We start from the raw sequence: 20,149 nt of genomic DNA, 5'->3' as shown, positions 1-20,149 counted from the left end.
AACTGAAATAATTTACCGGACGTAACCTAAAACTAATAATTTATTGATAACCAATAATATTACTAGTACCATTTTATTGAAATTGTGGAGTTTCTTTAAAATTAGAAAAATATCAAATAAATTTGTGAAGTTAAAATTTGTTAAGCTATTAGTAAATTATAAAAACTAGGAACTACAATGATAAATAAGGTATACATGTCAAAGACTAAAATAAAATTTCACAAATTCATTTGATATTTATCTAATTTCAAAAACTGTTATGAAATGTTTCATAATTTCTTTGTTGTTGAATTCGATTGCAAACTCGTGGTTGACAGCTTTCACTCCAAATCGAAAGGCAATTCAGAATTTCATCTTGTTTCCAAATGTAAATCTGCTATGAATGTTTTCCAAAACTCTCATGAATTTTGTATGGAGGCAAGTAAGTCAAATAGCTCGTTCTTTAACAAAAGCTTCTAGGTTTAATAAAGCATCCAAGAATTTAAGCGTATTCCAAATTGTATCCATGCACTTTTTTGAATGAAATGAAGTAAATAGACTTTCTAAAAAAAAAAAAAAGTTTCAATTGAACGATGCATAATGTTTTTGAAAAATAAACACGTGATTTGTGCAATTAACTTTCCTAAAGGAACATGGAACAAACACCAAAAATCATCAAAATCTATACTCCTTCAATTCTGATTGTTGAACTACAAAGTTGGCTCCGGCATATACTGGGGGCCTTAAGGGTATAACCGTCTACGAAGTTCCTCCACAAATTCTGCTCTAGAAATCTTAATATCAATATTAGCCTCGAGATTTTTCAATTGCACCACGCCTTCTTCTTTTATTTCCTGCTCATAAACAAGAACTATCCAAGGGATCCTTGATTCTTTTGCATATTCGAAGTGCTTTGTTCTTCTTTTATTGACCAAGAATTCTGCTTTCACCCTAGCATCCCACAGTTCTCCGGCTAGCTCTGCAGCAAGTGTAAAGTCATTCCCCACTATGCTCACTAGGACTTCTGTCTTGGTTGGACGAGCCATCTAACAAAACCAAAAAATATATTAAGACATACTACAAAGGCAATGATAAAAAGGGAAAACAAATCTAGCAAATCCTGGCTAGACAATGCCACCGTTCAAACTTTCCTGGCCATGAAATAACCCAAACGTTCAGAACTTCACAAGAGCATATAAATTATAAACTTGTTGTCAAAACTAGTAACCAAAGGGGACAACTGGGAGATCAGTTTTATTTATCATCATTAAATGCAGCAAAGTGATGCAAATGAACATGTTTCCACACTAAAACAGCAATATTAGGTATACATAAAAGCCTTTTCAGTTAGTATTATCATGCAGAACAAGTCATCATAATTAAACCATAATAGAAAATGTTGGTTACCCATAGATGCATGAAGGCAAGTATATGTACCACGATATTACAGGAAAATCCCAGTGAACACATACATACATGTGCTGATGACTGTTTGTGGATATCAAATTTGACCCACTATTTTAATGTGCACTTCATTAGGGTATCACATGTACTACTCCAGTTAGAATGTTTGGTACACTAATTTGAATCACAAATGTCCCTAATAAAATTCACTGAACTTTGTAGCAAAATTGGTGTTGAAATGCGATTTGATAGATGATCCCCAGAATAAAATGATTTTTTTTTAACACAAGCAACTAATAAAGTTACTTATCACTTATTCAAGCATTTTGATCACCTGGTTCTGATCCTTCTGTTGTTGCTCCATTATGGCAAATACTCTTTCAATTCCCAGACTTACACCAACTGCAGGCACTGACCTTGAGCCAAACATCCCTATAAGGTTATCATATCGGCCACCAGCAGCAATTGAACCAACCTGCATAAAAACCATATGCCCATTCCTAAATAAAAGCTGAAGATTTCAACAAAAACAATGTAAATGAAACACAAAGAACAGGGTGTATGCAAAAATGTGACTGTCATAATAAAACTACAGAGAGGTAACCCACTTCAAAGAATCAAGAATTTCAATTCAATTTTTCATATTTCTTAAGCTTTTAGAATGACAACTTTAATCACAGAAAAATGGTTGAGCCTTCAATTTCAAATCAAATATGATACTGATTGATTGAACTTTCTATACAATAAAACAAGAGCTGAACTGAACTACAAATATCAAATCAAATTTCTGATTAACGAAAAGTTTTGGTAAATGTTTATATTCAATTAAGTTGAATTATGGGAACAAGTGTGCACATGTTTAGGGTGTCACACAATATAACTAAGCTAGCATAATGCATAGTTGCCCCCGGAAGGATGAACAAGGGATGAAAGAAGAAGCATTTTACAATGGAGAGAAGATAAAAGACATGAAAAATACCTGAGTGCCTCCTTTAAAAACAGCTTCAAATATAACTCCAGTGTAATAATCCAGACCTCTGGCAAGACTCAAGTCAAAAACCACTTTATCAATACGTTTTGATTTTTCCAGAGCTATAAATAAAATTTCCAGCTCCTCCAATGCCACAGAAGCTCCTTTGTGTTTAGAGAAATCACTACCCTCTTGTTTAAATTTAGATAATAATGCTAAAGGAGATCCTTTTTCTTTAACAAAAGTTTCAATTCTGTCAGCTGTCTCAGCGGTTAATCCTTTTTCTTCCACCTACAACATCAGAGTATAAAGCACATTACCAAACACAACAAAATCATGAAGTTAATTAACAAAACAATAATTTCCAGATACTAACAGTTAATGTGGAATTTTAATGTAAACTTTAACCAGAATTATACCTAAAAGTAAGACAACAATAATGACAGTCTTCAAGACCTAAGCCAATGGAATGGATGATACATGTAGTTCTACAGATATATAAATCAAGAACATAATTTCTTTTTTATTTTATGGAAAAATGTAAATTACAAACAAACACAAACACACAATATGCACACATAAACAAACATACTAAAATGCAACTAACACAAATCTTTTACACAAGCTAGACTCTTATAATAATATGAATATACGGAGACTGGATATTAAATCATTCCACTCAAAAAACACATTCAAGCAGATTCCAGATCATAAACATTTGATGAGATTTAAGTTAGCTTTCTAACAGAATAGTAGTACTTAACTATATTGTAACAAACGCAAAAACAATATAACCAGTTTTGAAGATAGTAACTTCAGCACAACCTTTTCTCCCCAACTCCAACACATAAAGCTCAGACATTTTTTACCAGTAATTTCTAAATACAAAATGAATGGATGTGTAAAAGAAAACATTTTTCTTAGAACCCAGATGACTCAGGGAAGAAGAAACCACACAAAAAAATTCTATAGAATGAGGCGACCATACAGACAGTGACAGGGTGTTTGCTTCCTCCATAAATCACATGACAAGATTTACCCAAAAAAGCTTGAAGGTAACAAAATGAGTTCAATCCCTAACCAAAACTGCTTCCCATAATAAATAAAGCATAAATTATTAAATATTTTAAAAATGAATATTGAAAAAAAAAATCATACATCATTTATAATGTGCAACAGAAGGAACAATATAAAGATCAAAAACACTACCTATTCATCCACTAAATAAAAGACACAAGCAGCAATATCCTCACCATTTCTTTTCTTATCTGTTGAAAAGACTGTTTGTCTAACTTGTCAATGCTTGAACATATTGTCCTAAACTTTTCAGGAGGTACTCCACATATTTGCATCATGCCATCCAGTAACTTTCTATGATTCAACTTTATCTGAAAAAAAAATCAAGAAAAAGGTCAAACGTGAACACACTTGTATTGCAATCTGAATATGGTTTTTAACCATTAAGTAGGAAAACCACAGTCAATTGCCATCCACATTCAAATGAATGATAATAGGTTAAATTCTAGTTCTAGCACATAGGCTGATCAGATTTTGCACGAGCAGAGCAAAGATCACTTCAGTTAGCAAGTAATCTGAAAATTGATACAATAAAGACTTGATAACAAAGTTAGGCTATAGGACAAGAAAACAGGCATCAGCCAACAGGTAGCAAAGACCTGATGCAATCAACAATGATGCTAAAAATCCCACTTCAAAGTGTAAAATGAAACACACCAGATATATCAATTGTAGCCCAACATCCCCATATACTAAAGCACATTCTGATTTCTGAAAGTATCACTTCATTCACTTGGCATAACCATTACAATGATAAGCAATCACCATGAAATAAAAAACATGACGGTTGATGCCAATTTTAATTTATGAACTCAATAGACAGTTCCACAATTTCAGAAAATCAATAATTTTAGATATTGGAAAATGAATATTAAAAAATTTACCTCATATTCCCCAATGTCCAGCTCATCAAGTAGTTCAGTCAAAATCCTAACAACCTCAAAGTCTGGACCCATAATTTCAGATAGACCAGGAGTACCAGCAATATCAAAGTCACATTGATAAAATTCACGGTATCTTCCTTTGGATGGGTTATCCCTTCTGTAAACCTTGGCTATTTGGTACCTTTTGAAAGATACCAGACCATTCATAGCCACAAACCTAGCAAATGGAACTGTCAAGTCATACCTCAAAGAAAGAAGCTCCCCACCCTGTTAAACAAGTTGATTAAAAATTAGCATGCAATTAACTTTCAACTCTCTATGGATTTAAACAGGAAGGGGGTACCAATCTTGCATAGAATTCTAACCGCAAACATTAAAAACACAGGTCCAATTCAGCATCAGAAACAGAAAAAAGAAAATTTCTAGATGAAAAAATATCCACTCTTCTCAGACTCTTGAACATTTAAAGTTTTCCCTCATAAAATATCTTTACCCATAGAAAAGAGAAAGGTTTTGTCATAACATCAACTAGTCAAGAAATGAACAAGCAATAAACATATTTACCTGGTCAGCAAGATCATAAATCAACTTTGAATCTTCTCCATATTTTCCCATGAGAGTTTCTCGCAATTCAAAAACAGGAGTATCTAAGGCAGTGGCACCATGCCTCTCAAAAACTTCTTCTATTATTGCAAAAGCTTTCTTTCTAATTGTCATTTGTTCTTTAGCAAAATCACGAGTCCCCTGGTACATTATATTGTGAAACTCAAGGTAAGACTACTGACAAACATATTCCATCCAGGAACAGAAACAAACATTAAAAATCCCATTATCTATAGACAACACCATCACATGACAATATGACATAAATAATAATAACAATAATAATAATAATAATGGTTCAGCAGTAGTGCAGTAAAAGCAGTAAAAATTGGGTTATGCATGATTAAAAGTTATGTCTTGAACAAAATGCCTTAAACTACAGATTAAAATTAAACAATTAATACTATCATTCTCATGTCTCTTTCAGAGTGAATTATGGCTTACAACAATCACTATCATATTACAAATACATAAGTATACACCCACTCTTCCACTCTTCCAGTACCTGGCCAACCCAGAGGATATAGAAAATACATAATGCATATATCTTATTCTTCCATTATTCTCTGCCTCTTAAGATAATTTACCCATTCCTTTGAAAATTGTCAATGAGTGCACACTTTCAATAACAAAATGTCAACAAGTCAGTTGCTATATTACTTTTATATTCAATCAATCTTGAATACTTCATAGGTCAGTCCTTAGTACTAAGGATGTAACTTCCTACAACTGATCAAACAACATGCTCTTTTATTGAACAGTGATATAATCCTCTCCTCACAGCAGTGTGCAAAAATGCATTGGATAGATAAATTATCCAGTAAAATGCCCAAACATAATTTCTATTTGTCCACAAAAGAGTGGAAAATCTAAGCAGACTATAACACACCTAAAAAACACAAAGGTTAATCAAAATCATACAAGTAACCAAAACTTGAGAGAATTACCTTAGGAATCTTGGGTAATCTCCTGCTTTCATTGCTGTCTACAACATCCTTTACTTTCAATAAAAATTCATTAAACTCGGGCTTAGCCAAATCCAAAAGTGATAGAAAATCTCCCACCCAGGTCCCCAAAGCAATCTGTCCACCACTCAGTAACCTCTCCTTGATCAATGCCAAAATCGAGCTAGTCCCTTTCCCCAAAACAACTGTCTTCTTCTTCTTCTCCACTTCTTTCGCGTTATCCTCTACTTTGATCTCCTTGACACCTTCGATCACCTCATTCAACTCAGCAGCCTGAAGCACCGCAACCGCAGTCACAGCTTCCCACGCCACAACTTTCCACACAAGCCCCAACAGCACAAAGACCTCGTGTGCGAACTTACCATACTCCTTTCCCAGAAACAAGTTCACAGCCTTATTAAATCCACCGCTCAAACCATCCTCAGCGGAGCATTCCTTCCCAAACACTTCCCCAATGCCGAATTTCAAACCATCACCAGCAATAACCTCCAAATTACTCTTGGCACGTGCGAAACTACACTCACCAAGTTCTCTAAGTGCTGCAGCCAACGGCAACAGCACAGTGCAGACAGCTTCCTCACTTCCAACGACACCCTTAACCCCCGAATTCAACTCAACACGCATTCTGGAGTGCAAGGCTTTGGCCTGCTCCCTTACACTCCCGTGAACCTTGGGAACCCTCGCGACGGATCGAATCTTCTCCTTGCCGACGGACTTGGATCCGTTGAGCAGAACCCGAATGTTGGCGGCGACGGCGACCTCGTCCTTCGAGGTGTGTCCGTCGCCGGAATCCATGAGATTGAAGGGCGTTGCGTCGGCCTTCAAGGCCTCGCAGGAGAAGGCGGCGGCGACGTCGGCGAAGGCGGAGAGCGCGGCGGACTGGTGGTCGACAATGGCGGAGACAGCGAGCAGCGTGGAAGAGGTGAGTAGGTCTTGTTGGGTGACGTCAGCACCATCGTGGAAATGGAAGGTGGGAGGGTTGGAATTGAGGGTTTGGGAGAGGAGGAGGGGAACGCGGGAGGGGGCGTTGGAGAGGACGAGGTTGTTGAGGAGGACAAGAAGGAAGGCGCGGGATTCCTCTAGGGTTAGGAAATCGGGGACGCTGATGCGCAGCTGAGGCGAAGCCGACGTCGTTTCGGTCTTGGGGAGTCTATCGAGCGCGGAAGAATCGATCCGCACGTGAGCGCGGCCCGTGGCCACGGCGAAGACGGAGGAGGAAGAGATAGAGGAAGCCTTGCCTCCAACCGTTACGGAAGCTTCCGCCATTGCTAACGCTATGGGAAGTGAGGGTTTAAGTTTTCAGGGTTCCTTTGCCGGCGCTACCTACGCTTTCTTCTTTTCCCTAATTTTTCTATTTCTTTCTTCCAACGGTAAAACTAAAACTATAGTCGTATTGTATTATATTGCATTATATCTTTACTTTAATTTCAAAATATATCTATGATAAAAATATTTAGTATTTTAATCCATTTCAACCCGACTTATAAAATAACTGGGACGTGGATTATGTCATTTGGAACATGTATTTTATTCTTCCAAAAAAAAAAAGAAGACAGAACATGTATTTTGTTTTATAATGTTAGATTTAGACAGTTCGACTTATATCTTCTTATTTTTCTGATTCTTTTCATTTCAAAAATATACTATTAGTTGACCCAAGTATGAAGTACCCAACTCAATTCAACTTTTCTGTAAAAAAAACAAACTCAATTCAACTTAATTGCATTCAATTAGATTGCTTAACAAAAATTCTTAAAAACCAAACTTACTCAATTTAGACCACTTACACCCTTAACAAATACAGTACTAGGTAAGATTTTCCAATAAAAAACAATCATCTTAAATTAAACCAAACTTGACTCGATTATTTTAAGGTCCTCGTTTTACTGATATTTATAGGCAGACTTTATGAAATGAGAACGTTGAAACATTTATTATTTTTAATAAGACAATGACCAAAACAGCCATGAGAAATGAGAACGTTAGAAAAATACTACAAGGAGGATACATTCAAGAATTTGTTAAGACTCTTATAAACTCTGTTTTGGTCAAAATGATAACAATTTGTTTTTCTATATTATGCGTTAGACAAATTGTTAGAAAAATACTACACTCTGTAATTTGTTAGGACTCTTCATATTGCTTAACAATATGAAACGGACTGTCTGAATCTTGTTCAATGCTAGAGTAACAAGGAGTCAAGGCAGGAAGCTTTTCCATGGTCTGGTTGATGACTGCATAAGGCTGATTCATGGCTCTCATACGAATAAGCTTCTTTTCACCAAGAGAAGTGGAAACAAGGCTGATCAATGCTGGTTAGAGGAGGTCCCCCACCAATATCTCTTCTGATGTAAACTTTATTGTTGCAATCAGTGAATAAAATCAGCACTTTTATTTATTAAGAAAAATCTTCATGTGTTCTTATTTCATTAAAAAACAATATTTTGTACAAATATTAATATGAAAATAGGATATAAAATGTACAAATTCTAATCCTTTTTAGGCGTAATTTTCTTCAGATTAGAACAAAGACGAAAATTCACAAGAAAAAAATAACGTTGTGAAATAATTGGATTGTAAAAGGCTTATAAAAATAATTAAATACTTTCTGCTGATAATTTATTTTATTTGCTTAACAAATAAATAAATTAAAAAACAAAATACGAAAGATACATTTATTTTTATATTTTTTTAGAATTAAATCAAATTAAATTTACCGCAATAAATCCAATTATGTTAAAAATTGAATAACTAAGCAATTGACTACAAAGGAAATAATCAGTTCACCATCTTATATAGAAACTAATGCCTGTAAACGCGTCAGTGATCTGGTTTCTCGCAACTAGAATGAAGATGCCCAAAATACATTTATGACTTTTTGCTTGAAAACATTTCCAAACATGTTATATAAATGGGGCTGTCACATCTGCGAGGGCTGAACAAGAGTTGGGAAAATAGGAACACCACTGAACCAAACCAACTCAAGCTAAAAGAACAGCAGCCAATCCGGCTAACCGATGAACCCATTACAAATTGGTGTATCAAAGTTCCAACCTTAAGATCGAACCATGAACCAAGTTCCATTCTATCGATTATTCCATCAAAAATCGGTCTTCGATTCTATCAAGTCTCAAATACGCTTAAATACCATCTCAACAAACATGTCAATAAATAAAACAAACTTCAATGGATTAAACAGTAAAATCTTGATACTATAGAATTAAGTCATGATAAATCATGTCAAAACATAGATAGACAACTCGATAAAATGCGCAACAACAAACAAAATCTCTGATAGGAGTCGAAGGTTTTCCTCAGAACCACTACAAACTAAGAAGTAGCTTTCCCAATAACAGTCTTCACTTAAGAGGAATAAACCTGGATGAGTGAGTAGCACCAATACCAGGTCTCCCGTGCTTAACGGGTTTGTATGAAATAGAAAACTCAGCAAGATAATGCCCAATCATCTCAGGTTTGATTTCAACCTGATTAAAGGTTTTGCCATTGTACACTCCAATAATGCTACCAATCATCTCAGGCACAATAATCATGTTGCGGAGGTGGGTGCGTACTGGTTCTGGCTTCTCACCTGGTGGAGCTTCCCTTTTCTGTGACCAAACAAAAAGGATATGATTGTTAAACAGAGAAGCTAATTCCTACAATTAAACTTCACAGAAAACAAATATCTATAATCCATCTCAAACAACAGAATACAACTTGTCATCGAGTAAGTGAAAAATGAACGAATTAACAGATATTCACGGTAATAAGTATTAACAAAAACACCGGAAGAAATTAAGAGAGCGCTTGGTTTCATGGTGGGACTCATGAAAATTGACTTTGACCGAAATCAAATTTGATATTATAAAAATATAGGTGTTTGATTATTGCTAGGTAAATTCGATTTTATCTCAAAACCTTGGTTCAACTAGAAATCATATAAAAAAAACGTAACTATTTTATTGTGTTAAGAAATTTACAATAAGTTTTATAGCCCTAAATTTCAGGGTAAAAGCATCCAAAACAAATCAGTTCACTAGACAATCAATTTTACAAAGCCAAACTTTACCGTCATCTGGGGCCAACACACTAAATTAAACATAGAACATAATACCTAAGGAATTGACGCTTGACAAAGCATAATTGGAAGCAGAAAATACGAAGGATAAAAGAGGATAGAAAAGAGTACCGCTTTACGGAGCTTCTTGATCAAGGCCATGGGCTTTCTGGTGAGGCCTCTCTGGAACCTTCTACGAGCGCGGGCACTGAACATCTTGACGAGTTCATCGGTGGACATGTCGAGAAGTGCATCGAGATCCACGCCTCGAAAACTGAACTTCTTGAACGTTCTCTTCTTCGGCAGCCCTGCTGCTGCTGCTGCCGCCACATCGACTTCAACGTCTGCCTGCAAATGCAATTCATTGAGACCATCAGAAAACATAAACAGCAACACAGAAATTAGGCGTCAATGTCATCGGAGAAGGAAAACTCACCATTGCTCCACTTGCTAGGGTTTCTTTTCAACAATGAGAAGCAGCAGATCTGACTACTGAGTGTCTCGGATTTGCTTAAATATGAGGGTTTATGCTGTAACCCTAACCCATATAGACTCGGTGGACTGGGCCTCAATATCAGTATCACCATCCCCAAAGCCCGTTCAATAGTATAGTATAGTTAATTTCTCGGTAAATATTAAAATCTCGTCATTTTTTTTTGTTAAATATGACGAATAAGATTATTATAAAGACTAAAAAACAATTCTATTTTCATTAATAAAATATATATTTACATTTAAATGAGAAAAATAGATTTAGAGATGATTCCTATTTAGCATTTGAACAAATTAAATGATAACTTGAATAACAAAAAAAAATTGTATAAGAAGACTTTTGTTTCACCAAATCGGTTAGGATTCTCAAAAATATGGAGATTGAATGTATATTCTTACATTTTTTTAAAGGTAATAAATAATGTTTTCAAGTATCTTTTATTACTAAGAGAGTGACATGTGAGCTTTATGATGATTATGTATTGAGATTATTCTCATGACAAGAGAATGAGAATATGAATTTTTATCAGGGTGGAATTTTTATGTAAATTTTTTATTATATCCTCAATATCAATACTTATGTATTAGTTCATATTTCAGATTCTATAATTCAATTTTGATAACAAATGTTTGTGAATTTGAAAACAAAAGACAAATATGTTATAGATGTTTTTGAAATTTAATTATTGATATGAATATAATTTATCAATTTTATTTATTTGGGTGTGGTTAAAGTTTGGTTGTACGGTGTCCTTTTTGTGTTGCTTGCTCTTCACACCGAAGGGGATATTTTGGTGTATATTAAAAAAATTAATAATAAGATGTGATTAAGTAATTTATCAGGAAAAATTGAAAATTCTTACTCCAATTGGCAAACTGCAATGTTTAGCCTTGTTTCTTGTTGTTGTGTAGATGTATAGAATAAGTTATTTAATATAAAAATGATATTTTAGTCATATAACATATATTCTTAGGAAAAAATAACATGAACCAAACAAAAAATTTAAAATAGTCCTGAGAATATAAAAAAGATTTCCGACCAATTTTAATAATTAAATAAATGTATTTTTGTTAAAATGTCCAAGAATGTTATTCTCGTTTAATATTATTGAGAATAACATTCCCCAAAATAAAATTAAAAAATCATGAAACAAATGTCCCATAAAGCATATGATTTCATAACATAGACTGGGAGTGAGCATGCCCACTAATCTGGTAAAGTCCGGGTTGGAGTTTTGAAAATGATAGTTGTTAAACACATCTCCTTAATTATTAGATGTACCTCTCCTTTTTATTTTATTTAGTTGTTATTAAATTTACTTAAATAATTCCACCCTTTATCTCCCTTCCATCCAAATATTATGAACAATTACTCTCTCGCCTGTGAACGAGGCATTGTGGTAGCAAGAAACGATGTAATATATAAAAAGGATAACAGGTGTTATAGCATTAATTTGATGGGTAAAATAATGGTTCCTCATGCATTGAATATGTGGGTGAAAAGTGTATAAAACAATTTATGCCCTATGTTGTATTAGGAGTAAAAAACTAAAAAAACACTAATTGTTATGAAAGGGGGGTGCATAGGTCACTGGTGTTTAGGATCGTACTCTACCAATTTGGTAGAGTTTTGGGCTATCCGTCCCAGTCTAAGGATTTCCCATCAACACGAATTTTGCAACATTGAAGTGGAATCTAATTCCCTTGTTGCATTGCAACTCATTTGGGAGTCTTGTCATGGTGCCCACCTTTGCGATGCACCAGTGTTAGAAATTAACAAGTTCGGCCACACTCTACGAGAGGCCAACCAAGTAGTGAATGTACTTGCAAAACCCGCTTTATTCATGCACTGTAGTTTTCAATTATCTACTCAATTACCTAGTTTTCTTTATATAGGAGATGTTAACTGTTTTGGATTTTCTTGGTGTTTTTAATAAATCTTTGATGTGGGGCTAGTTCCCCATTTTTGCCGAAAAAATAATAAATGTAAAACCAAAAATGTTTATATTATATTTTTTTATATTTATTTTACTGATAAAAATATACTTGGGAGCATTTTTAGTTTTATATTTTTTTTTATCAATTTTAATTATATTTTTAAGTTTCAATTACTATATATTTTACTATAACTTTGAATAAAAATTAAAAGTAATTTGGGTTGGTGTGGGGCTTTTGGTAGTATAATGGGCCGAAATGTGAAATGGAAGGCCATAGCAGTAGTGAGTGGAGAGCGAGAGGCATAACATAACATAAGACCACAAAGCTGTGTTGCGCGTTGAAGAGCGAAGAAGGAAGAAGATGTCGGGTATGGGAGATGGGTACGTGGGCACCGCCCAAGACGCGGTGAGGATTCGACGGTTGGAGAAGCAGAGAGAAGCGGAGCGTCGCAAAATCCAAGAGCTGAAAACCAAGTCTGCCTCCGCCAAGGACCAACCCGGTCTTCTCCAATTCGGTTCCAGCACTTCCGAGGTAGGTTTTCTCTTCTTTTACCCTTCCATTTCCCAATCATCTTTAATAACTTCTTATGTATCTTTGTATGTTTCAGATTCTAGAGACTGCCTTTAAGAAGGAAACTGTGGGTTTGGTCACTAGAGAGCAGTATGTAGAAAAGGTACCTTCCCTCTCCTCTCTTCTATTCTCTTCTCTTGTCTTTTCAATCCCTAATTTGTGACGTTGCTGATTTAATTTTTGTATGCGTTGATTGTAGAGGGTTAATATTCAGAGCAAAATTGAGGAAGAAGAGAAGGAGAAACTTCAGAAGCAACAACAAGAGTACGTCTTCTCCCCACTCCTTCTTCTTTTTCATAATTTGTTACTTACTATTCTCCCTCTCCAAACAGAGAGGAGGAGCTTCAATTACAAAAGCGGAAAAAGAGGAAGATCAGGGGCAATTCTCGATTGTCCTTTGCTGAGGATATTGACAATGAACCCCAAGAGGACGAACCACATCACAGTAAGGGTAATGCTTGCTGTTCCTAATTAGAGTTTTTCTTCATTTTATCAATGTAGTGCCATGTTGCCAAGCTGTTTAAATAGAGATTTGTGAATGTTCATTGATCAATGCTTTTTAGAAAACTTTGTTATGCTTCTAGCAGATAATCTGGAGGCAAATAGATTACGGTGTGGTAAGCTTGGCAAAGACCCTACTGTTGAAACTAGCTTTCTACCTGACAGGTGTGTGTGGCATCTCTTCTTTTTCCTTTTCTCTTCCTTTCTTTATTGGCTGTTGCCCTAACCTTCGGGCATAGGAGTGCTGAGGATTCTTGTTCAGTGAGCGAGAGGCTGAGGAGCAAGCTGAGCGTGAAAGGCTGCGCAAACAGTGGCTTCGTGAGCAGGAGCAAATTCGAAGTCAGTCTGCTCCCTCTTTTATATTACTTTTCACTGTCTCTTAAACTCTTTTTGAAACAACAAAAGGGTTAAGAAGTATAGCTAATGCAATATGATTATATTAGTGGTGTCTTATTTGACCCTTAGGCATATATTAGCTGATGCTAAAAACTCTTGTAACCATATAAAGTTTATGACTGATTAAGTTATTTCTGGGCATCAGATGAGCCTCTTGAAATCACATACAGCTATTGGGATGGAACTGGCCACAGGCGTGTGATCCAGGCAAGTAAAGGACATATGCTTCAACTTATCAATTTCCTGAACATGCCTTTACTATATGATATTATGTCTTGGTGTCTGAATAATTTTATAATATGATTCAGGTACGCAAGGGTGACAGCATAGGAGAGTTTCTTCGAGCAGTTCAACAGCAACTTGCTCCTGAATTCCGAGAGATTCGAACAACATCAGTAGAAAATTTGTTATACGTGAAAGAAGACCTTATCATTCCTCATGTATTAGCTTTTAATTTCAGAAACTCTGTGTGCAACTTGCTATCTTGTTTGTGTGTGTATAAGCTATGTTAACATTATTTTAACCAAAGGATATCTGCTAACTTATTTACCTGTTTCCATGTGTATTACAGCAACATAGCTTCTATGAGCTAATTGTGAACAAAGCTAGAGGCAAAAGTGGACCGGTATGTTTATTTTTTTATTTTACGTTATTCTCTGTTGGAAGGTGCATCTTTTGTTGTTAATAACATAATCAATTTCTTAATGGTCAGGGGCAAAGCATAATTAGGATTTAGGCCCCGCCAAAATTTTCTGCAACTGATTACTCATGTGTACTTTATTTTTCCAAAAAACTGTTCCCCTGTCCCAATTAATGTGTTTGTTCTTTTTGGCTCCTGTGAGAAAATTTTCCTGTGTAAATGGTTTCTTTTTATTGACAGAAAATGACAGTTGTAGTATTACAGTTTTAACATTCTGCTTATAGGATCGATTTATTTATTAGAACAAGGAAGATCACATTCAAAACTATATGGATACTTGGAAGAAAGAAGTCAGAAAATAAGCAAAAATAATACAAGAGTGACAAATGTAATAAGATGGAAGAAGATACAACACTGAGCGAAGTTTTGTTCCACAAATGCTTACTTAATTAATAAACCAAGTTGTTTTGTTCTGTCAGTGATTTAAGTTTTTTAACCCTGGGAGGAGGGAGGGGATGCTGTACTGATTTTAGTTCCAACATCCAATTTTTAAGTTGCATGGTTCTCTGTGTTGCCTTGTAATCCTTACTGATGGCTAATTAAATGTCAGGTTTAAGCATGCCTCTCTTTTTTTCACAAATTTATTTCCTTTTTTTAAATGGTATAGAGATACTAAGTTGGAAAACAATGAATAATAATTTTTCATTTCCGATCTTCTGCAATGAACTTAACTGTGATGGCTTAGATAACAACAGTCAGTTCTCATGACCAGTTGGAATTCCTCTTGTGATAATTGCTGGTTTTTTTCTTATGATGATGCTTCAATGTTGTAGTGTTTATATAATTGCTGCTTCAAAATTGCATATCATCTGAACTCTGAAGCATCTCATCCCTAAATAACATTTGCATGCCATTATAAACTTGAAAGTGTCCCCTATTAAATTTTGATTAATTTTGCAGTGTTAAAGTTACTTGTTTTTCTATCTGTACAGCTTTTTCATTTTGATGTGCATGAGGATGTACGAACAATTGCTGATGCCACTATAGAGAAGGATGAGGTATACTTTCTTCCTAATTATTACTGCTAGTCTACTACTATTTTCAAAATCTACATGTTCAAGATAACGAAAACAAGTGTGCATATTGTCTTTTCTAGTAAACTTATGGGTTTTTGCTTAATTATCTTACTCTGGTGATCTTGTCTCAACCAACAGTCTCATGCTGGGAAGGTTGTAGAAAGGCATTGGTATGAAAAGAACAAGCATATATTTCCTGCTTCAAGATGGGAGGTACTCTCTCTCTCTCTCTCCCATGTGTGTGGATAGTGCATGAATTGGACTTTTCACTCTTTTGTCCTCCTCTTGGCTGCATTTGTAGTGATATTTAATAAATCTCTATTAGATAGGATAGTCTGAACTGGCTATTTATTATAAGTCTGTCAGATTAGAGTGCATAAGATGTGTTGCATTTTCCTGCTTAGCTTCTGATTCTGCCATTTTTTCTCCTTCTATTGCAGATATATGATCCAACGAAGAAATGGGAACGTTATACTATCCACGGGGATTGATTTGAGGCTGCCAAATAATTTGCATTAGCATTTCCTGTATTGACATTTAATTTGGTCATGCGTTTGTACGCCTTGGTGATAATTATGCTATTGTTAGTCATTTCAGTGTTTAGAATGACTAGGTTTTGTGTTTCTGTTATTCATTACAGACAACATGGACAATTAGTCAGATCTATATTACAGTGGATTTCGTGTCAAATAAGCTAACTTTAATCTATTTACTAGCTAACGTACTTGTTTAACGAAATTAAGCATTTGGTAATTAAGCTTTCAACAACGACAAAGCTTTATTTCTTTCAATAAGTGTGGTTAGGATGACGAAATTATGATATTTGGTAATTAAGCTTATTTTACTATAATGAGCTAAGTTAAAACTTCGTAAAATTGAATTGAAGTGTGATGTCATGTTTCTTTTTAGGATAAACAATGAATTGAATTAATTTGGACATAGTTCAATGTTGAATTTGATTGATGAATTAAATAAGTTGAATTTGAGTTTAAAGTTGAGTATGATACATACACGAGTTGAATTACATATAGTTTGATTTGATTAATTCATGAACTAGTTTAATATAAAAATTTATCTATTTATTATATTTAGATCGATAGATCTATCTATCAATTTATGTATATATCAAATATACTATATTATTGAATTCCTATATTGAGTATTTTTTTTTACTGAATTTCTATAATTTTTTAGTTAATTTAATATATATATATATATATATACACTTTTTTTTGTAAGAAATGAATAAATAAAAATATGTACCATAATTATAAATTTAATATATACATATATATAAATACTATATAATATATTTTATATTAAATTGATTTAAATAAATTTTTTAATTAATTTCTTATTGACTTTATTTTTGCGTAAAATAAATAAATAAAAATATATAAAATAATTATAATTTAAATAGAGTTGAGTTGTGGAGTTGAATAGGATTATTTTTTTTGTTTGAATTCAGTTGAGCTTGAGCTAAAAACAACTGTTCATATTACATTTCAGACAAATTTTGAGCTGAAACATTTTTTTATCAAATCGAGTTCTAGTGGATCCATTTTCATCCCAAGACTTGTTCCTCAACCACTAAACGTATCTTATAACATAACTCACTCGCAACAAGTCCAATTACTGAAAAACGAACTATCTTTATTGGCTTCAATTGCATCCTCATTCAATCACGGGCCCTCTTCATTTAGATATCATAGTGGCTGCATTCGGCATTCCGATTTCCCCTACAAATGCACCAAAGTTTCTAAAAGTGTTTACTTCTATATATTTACGAATTCTTTATTAGCACTCAATTTCCAACTGTTTGTGTTTTGTACTAGTGACTAATTAATGACTTTTCTCAATCAATACAAATTACAAAAGTACTTATCTGAACAGAGTAATACAAGACAGATGTACAGAAAACAATCGCCATCTGTATTAATTAATTCGGTAGCTAATCCACAGTTCATGATAACAATAATAACGTCATCAAAGAAAGAGTTTTGGACTTTTGGTTATTCCAAAAAAAACAAAACCCTAAAATCTTATTTTTGTAACTTGCTAAACTGCCACAGTTCATCCATGTTCCACATGTTACATGCAAAATCGTTGTTTACCCAATTGCTTCCTACCATTTGACAATCACCAATTGGGTATTGCGCATCCTCAGCCACCCATGTAGTAGTCGTTTTGAAGTTGTCCATCTCATAGACATTGTTGTTTACATTATAACCTTCATATGTGAAGGTGCCAAAGTCATTGGTATTCAAGGCATGAAATTGGGTGATGGTGGTGTGTCCAAAATGCTGAGGCACTTTTGGAATATTTGCTGACTCAGACAAGGAGATGCATGAACCATTGTTGTGTTCCGAGTCTGAGTTCTGCTCATGTTGGTCCATGTAAGTGGGACCAGCTTCATTCATACAAGGTCCCTGCCAAGGAGGTATGGTCCCAACAGTTAAATGCTGAGAAACATAATCAAAAGGCATAGGAATTGCCTGGTTTTGAATTGACATGTTTGAAGAAGATGATTCTTTTGCTTTCTGAAGCAATCTAGGCATCCAGAAACGCCTAACAAGTTCTTGAAACTCTCTGCTGTCAGTGTAAATTTTCAAATGTCTTGCTTGTTTCTGAATCCTAGTTCTCCAATAGTTCTTGATTTCATTGTCTGTTCTGCCTGGCAAATGTTGTGCAATTTTTGACCACCTATAGTCATTAAAGAAAGAAATGAAAATCCAGAGAGAAGATAATATTTTGGAATGGAAATCATGTTTGTTGATAGTGGCAAGATTTGAATCATTGCTTCTACCAGCATTTTGAAGAGGCAGGTTTTAAAAAATCACGATTTCGGCCGCGGCCTCAAGGTTTTGAGAGTCCTTGTGACCGTTTTGCGGCTGCATTGGCCGCATTTGTCTACAATTTCTCACAATACCAAGAATCACGATAAAACCTGTGGAGCTCAAGAATCAAATGCACAAGATAAGCACCTGTTTCCCCACTTTGAGTGGAGTTCAAGAATTATAAGTTGCTCTTGTGGGGTTAAATTTCCCCGTTTTACATCTGGCTTTAGATAATTTAGCCACCTTAATCTGCAACTTTTCCCAGTTCTCTTTAATCCTGATTCATAAAATGGAAAGGAAATTAATCAGAATAAAATAAAATAAAATTGCAGGGCCTTTCATTTATGTATTTAACTTGTTGTGTTACCTGAACGTTTAGCCAGCAAATTCCATCGCCCTTCCCCATGATTAAAAATATATTGGGAGAGCAAGTTATCCTCTTCCAGAGTCCAAGGCCCTCTTCTAAGTTCATTGTCATCTTCACTAGAACTGCTGACGCTCTTTGAAGTAGACATGGCTATTCTCACTCACTGAAACTATAAAATTAAACTATGCCTATATATGCACTCATATGACTTAAATGGGGTCAAGGGAGAAACTAGAGTTTCAAAGCAAATTGGCCTACGCAAGATGCATAGGGTATAATATACTATTACTATATACTGTATGTCTGTATCCCATTTTGGAGGTGAGAATAATTAGATGAAGTCAAAGTGAATACTATACACTTTAATACTTTTCTTTAATCATGCTCTAAATTCCATACGACACCTTCCATAGTCATTGCCACAGGAAACATTGAAAGGTGAATAGGTTCATTGCTTGGCATCTTACCTTTATTTCTTGACAAAACGACACAAAGCTATGAAATTGACGTTACAAGCTTATGCTATGCCTAGAGCTACATTCAATCGTTCTCAGTCAAAGAACAGACTTAAATGAATTGTATTCCAAATTAATCACTCAATTTCCCACACAGACATCAATAAAAGTCTCCACATATATGGATAGAAAATGAGTGTTATGTCACGTTCTTTCTGTTTTTCAATTGCCAATGTAGGATGTGGTGTTGCTGCAGTGATTTCAACATTTACCTTTGAATTGTCTTGGACTCTTCTTAATTTCTATTCTTTGCCAGTGTGTTATGTATTCTCTTCCATCTATCAATCCAAGCGAAGTGGGTGAGAGCTAAACTGTTAGCTTTGGTATTATTTGGTTCCAAAATCATACGGTTATAAACTAAAACTTGTTATTCTAAAATTGGTTTTGGTCTACTGATTAAAAAAACGCTTAAAAACAAAATTACTTAAACTCTCTGGCCGATAAAAGAAATTAGAGAAATAAATAAGTAGAAAGGTATTATTGTCTGAATAAATAGAAATTAAGAAATTTCTTTCTACTTGTAGAGTGAGTAAAAAAATGTGTTACTTTAAAAAAGTTAAAATAAATGGAGATAAAAATGGAAAGAGAAATTTTTCCACACTTAAAATTTCTTCTTTTTTCTCTCAAGTACTTTTAATCACATATTTATTTTCTCTTTCATTTTCTTCTTTATATTTCCTTCTTTTCGTTATATTACATTGTTTATTTCTTGTTCTTTTATTTACTTTTTGCTTTCTTTCTCTCTTCCTTTTATCTCAGTTCACTCAAAATGAACAAATTATATTTTTCCACTTCTCTTTATTAATATGAAAAGTACGCGGAGAATTAAATCATATCTAATATAATCTTTATTTTCTTTGATTCTTATAGTGCTGGTT

At 34.4% G+C, this 20,149-nt stretch overlaps 4 protein-coding genes across 6 annotated transcripts; 1 reads left to right on the top strand and 3 right to left on the bottom strand.

Annotated features, from left to right (window-relative positions):
• Window positions 1–651: 651 nt before the first annotated feature.
• Window positions 652–7,452, bottom strand: LOC100777684 (histidine--tRNA ligase, cytoplasmic). Its single transcript, XM_041017919.1, has 7 exons — window positions 5,865–7,452; window positions 4,879–5,058; window positions 4,315–4,581; window positions 3,607–3,741; window positions 2,363–2,644; window positions 1,718–1,858; window positions 652–1,025 (listed from the first exon to the last, which is right to left on the bottom strand). The coding sequence occupies exons 1-7, from the start codon at window positions 7,146–7,148 to the stop codon at window positions 723–725; spliced, it is 2,592 nt and encodes an 863-aa protein (XP_040873853.1). The 5' UTR covers window positions 7,149–7,452; the 3' UTR covers window positions 652–722.
• A 1,547-nt stretch (window positions 7,453–8,999) lies between these two features.
• LOC100499657 (40S ribosomal protein S15) lies at window positions 9,000–10,426 on the bottom strand. Its single transcript, NM_001250939.3, has 3 exons — window positions 10,376–10,426; window positions 10,072–10,287; window positions 9,000–9,490 (listed from the first exon to the last, which is right to left on the bottom strand). The coding sequence occupies exons 1-3, from the start codon at window positions 10,376–10,378 to the stop codon at window positions 9,242–9,244; spliced, it is 468 nt and encodes a 155-aa protein (NP_001237868.2). The 5' UTR covers window positions 10,379–10,426; the 3' UTR covers window positions 9,000–9,241.
• A 2,206-nt stretch (window positions 10,427–12,632) lies between these two features.
• Window positions 12,633–16,270, top strand: LOC100814574 (protein XAP5 CIRCADIAN TIMEKEEPER-like). 3 transcript variants are annotated; one of them, XR_005892437.1, is made up of 13 exons: window positions 12,634–12,900; window positions 12,977–13,042; window positions 13,139–13,203; window positions 13,272–13,390; window positions 13,527–13,605; window positions 13,703–13,779; window positions 13,982–14,043; window positions 14,145–14,276; window positions 14,408–14,461; window positions 15,469–15,534; window positions 15,691–15,765; window positions 15,993–16,147; window positions 16,177–16,242. XR_005892437.1 is itself a non-coding variant. In XM_014778374.3 (12 exons), the coding sequence occupies exons 1-12, from the start codon at window positions 12,730–12,732 to the stop codon at window positions 16,041–16,043; spliced, it is 1,011 nt and encodes a 336-aa protein (XP_014633860.1). In that variant the 5' UTR covers window positions 12,633–12,729; the 3' UTR covers window positions 16,044–16,242. The 3 variants fall into 3 exon arrangements, 2 of the variants coding, with proteins under 2 accessions (XP_014633860.1, NP_001242829.2); XM_014778374.3 differs by having other exon boundaries at window positions 12,633–12,900; window positions 13,272–13,384; window positions 15,993–16,242; NM_001255900.3 differs by having other exon boundaries at window positions 12,642–12,900; window positions 15,993–16,270.
• Window positions 16,271–17,324: 1,054 nt separating this feature from the next.
• On the bottom strand, window positions 17,325–18,927 carry MYB184 (MYB transcription factor MYB184). Its single transcript, NM_001248908.2, has 3 exons — window positions 18,757–18,927; window positions 18,537–18,666; window positions 17,325–18,255 (listed from the first exon to the last, which is right to left on the bottom strand). Exons 1-3 carry the CDS (start codon window positions 18,902–18,904, stop codon window positions 17,595–17,597), a joined length of 939 nt encoding a protein of 312 aa, NP_001235837.2. The 5' UTR covers window positions 18,905–18,927; the 3' UTR covers window positions 17,325–17,594.
• Window positions 18,928–20,149: the final 1,222 nt, after the last annotated feature.

The sequence above is a fragment of the Glycine max genome, chromosome 8 (genome assembly GCF_000004515.6).
Source record: "Glycine max cultivar Williams 82 chromosome 8, Glycine_max_v4.0, whole genome shotgun sequence".
In the NCBI taxonomy this organism is placed as follows: domain Eukaryota; kingdom Viridiplantae; phylum Streptophyta; class Magnoliopsida; order Fabales; family Fabaceae; genus Glycine; species Glycine max.
The sequence above is the reverse complement of the archived record's forward strand: the minus strand, read 5'-3'. Positions and strand labels throughout refer to the sequence as shown.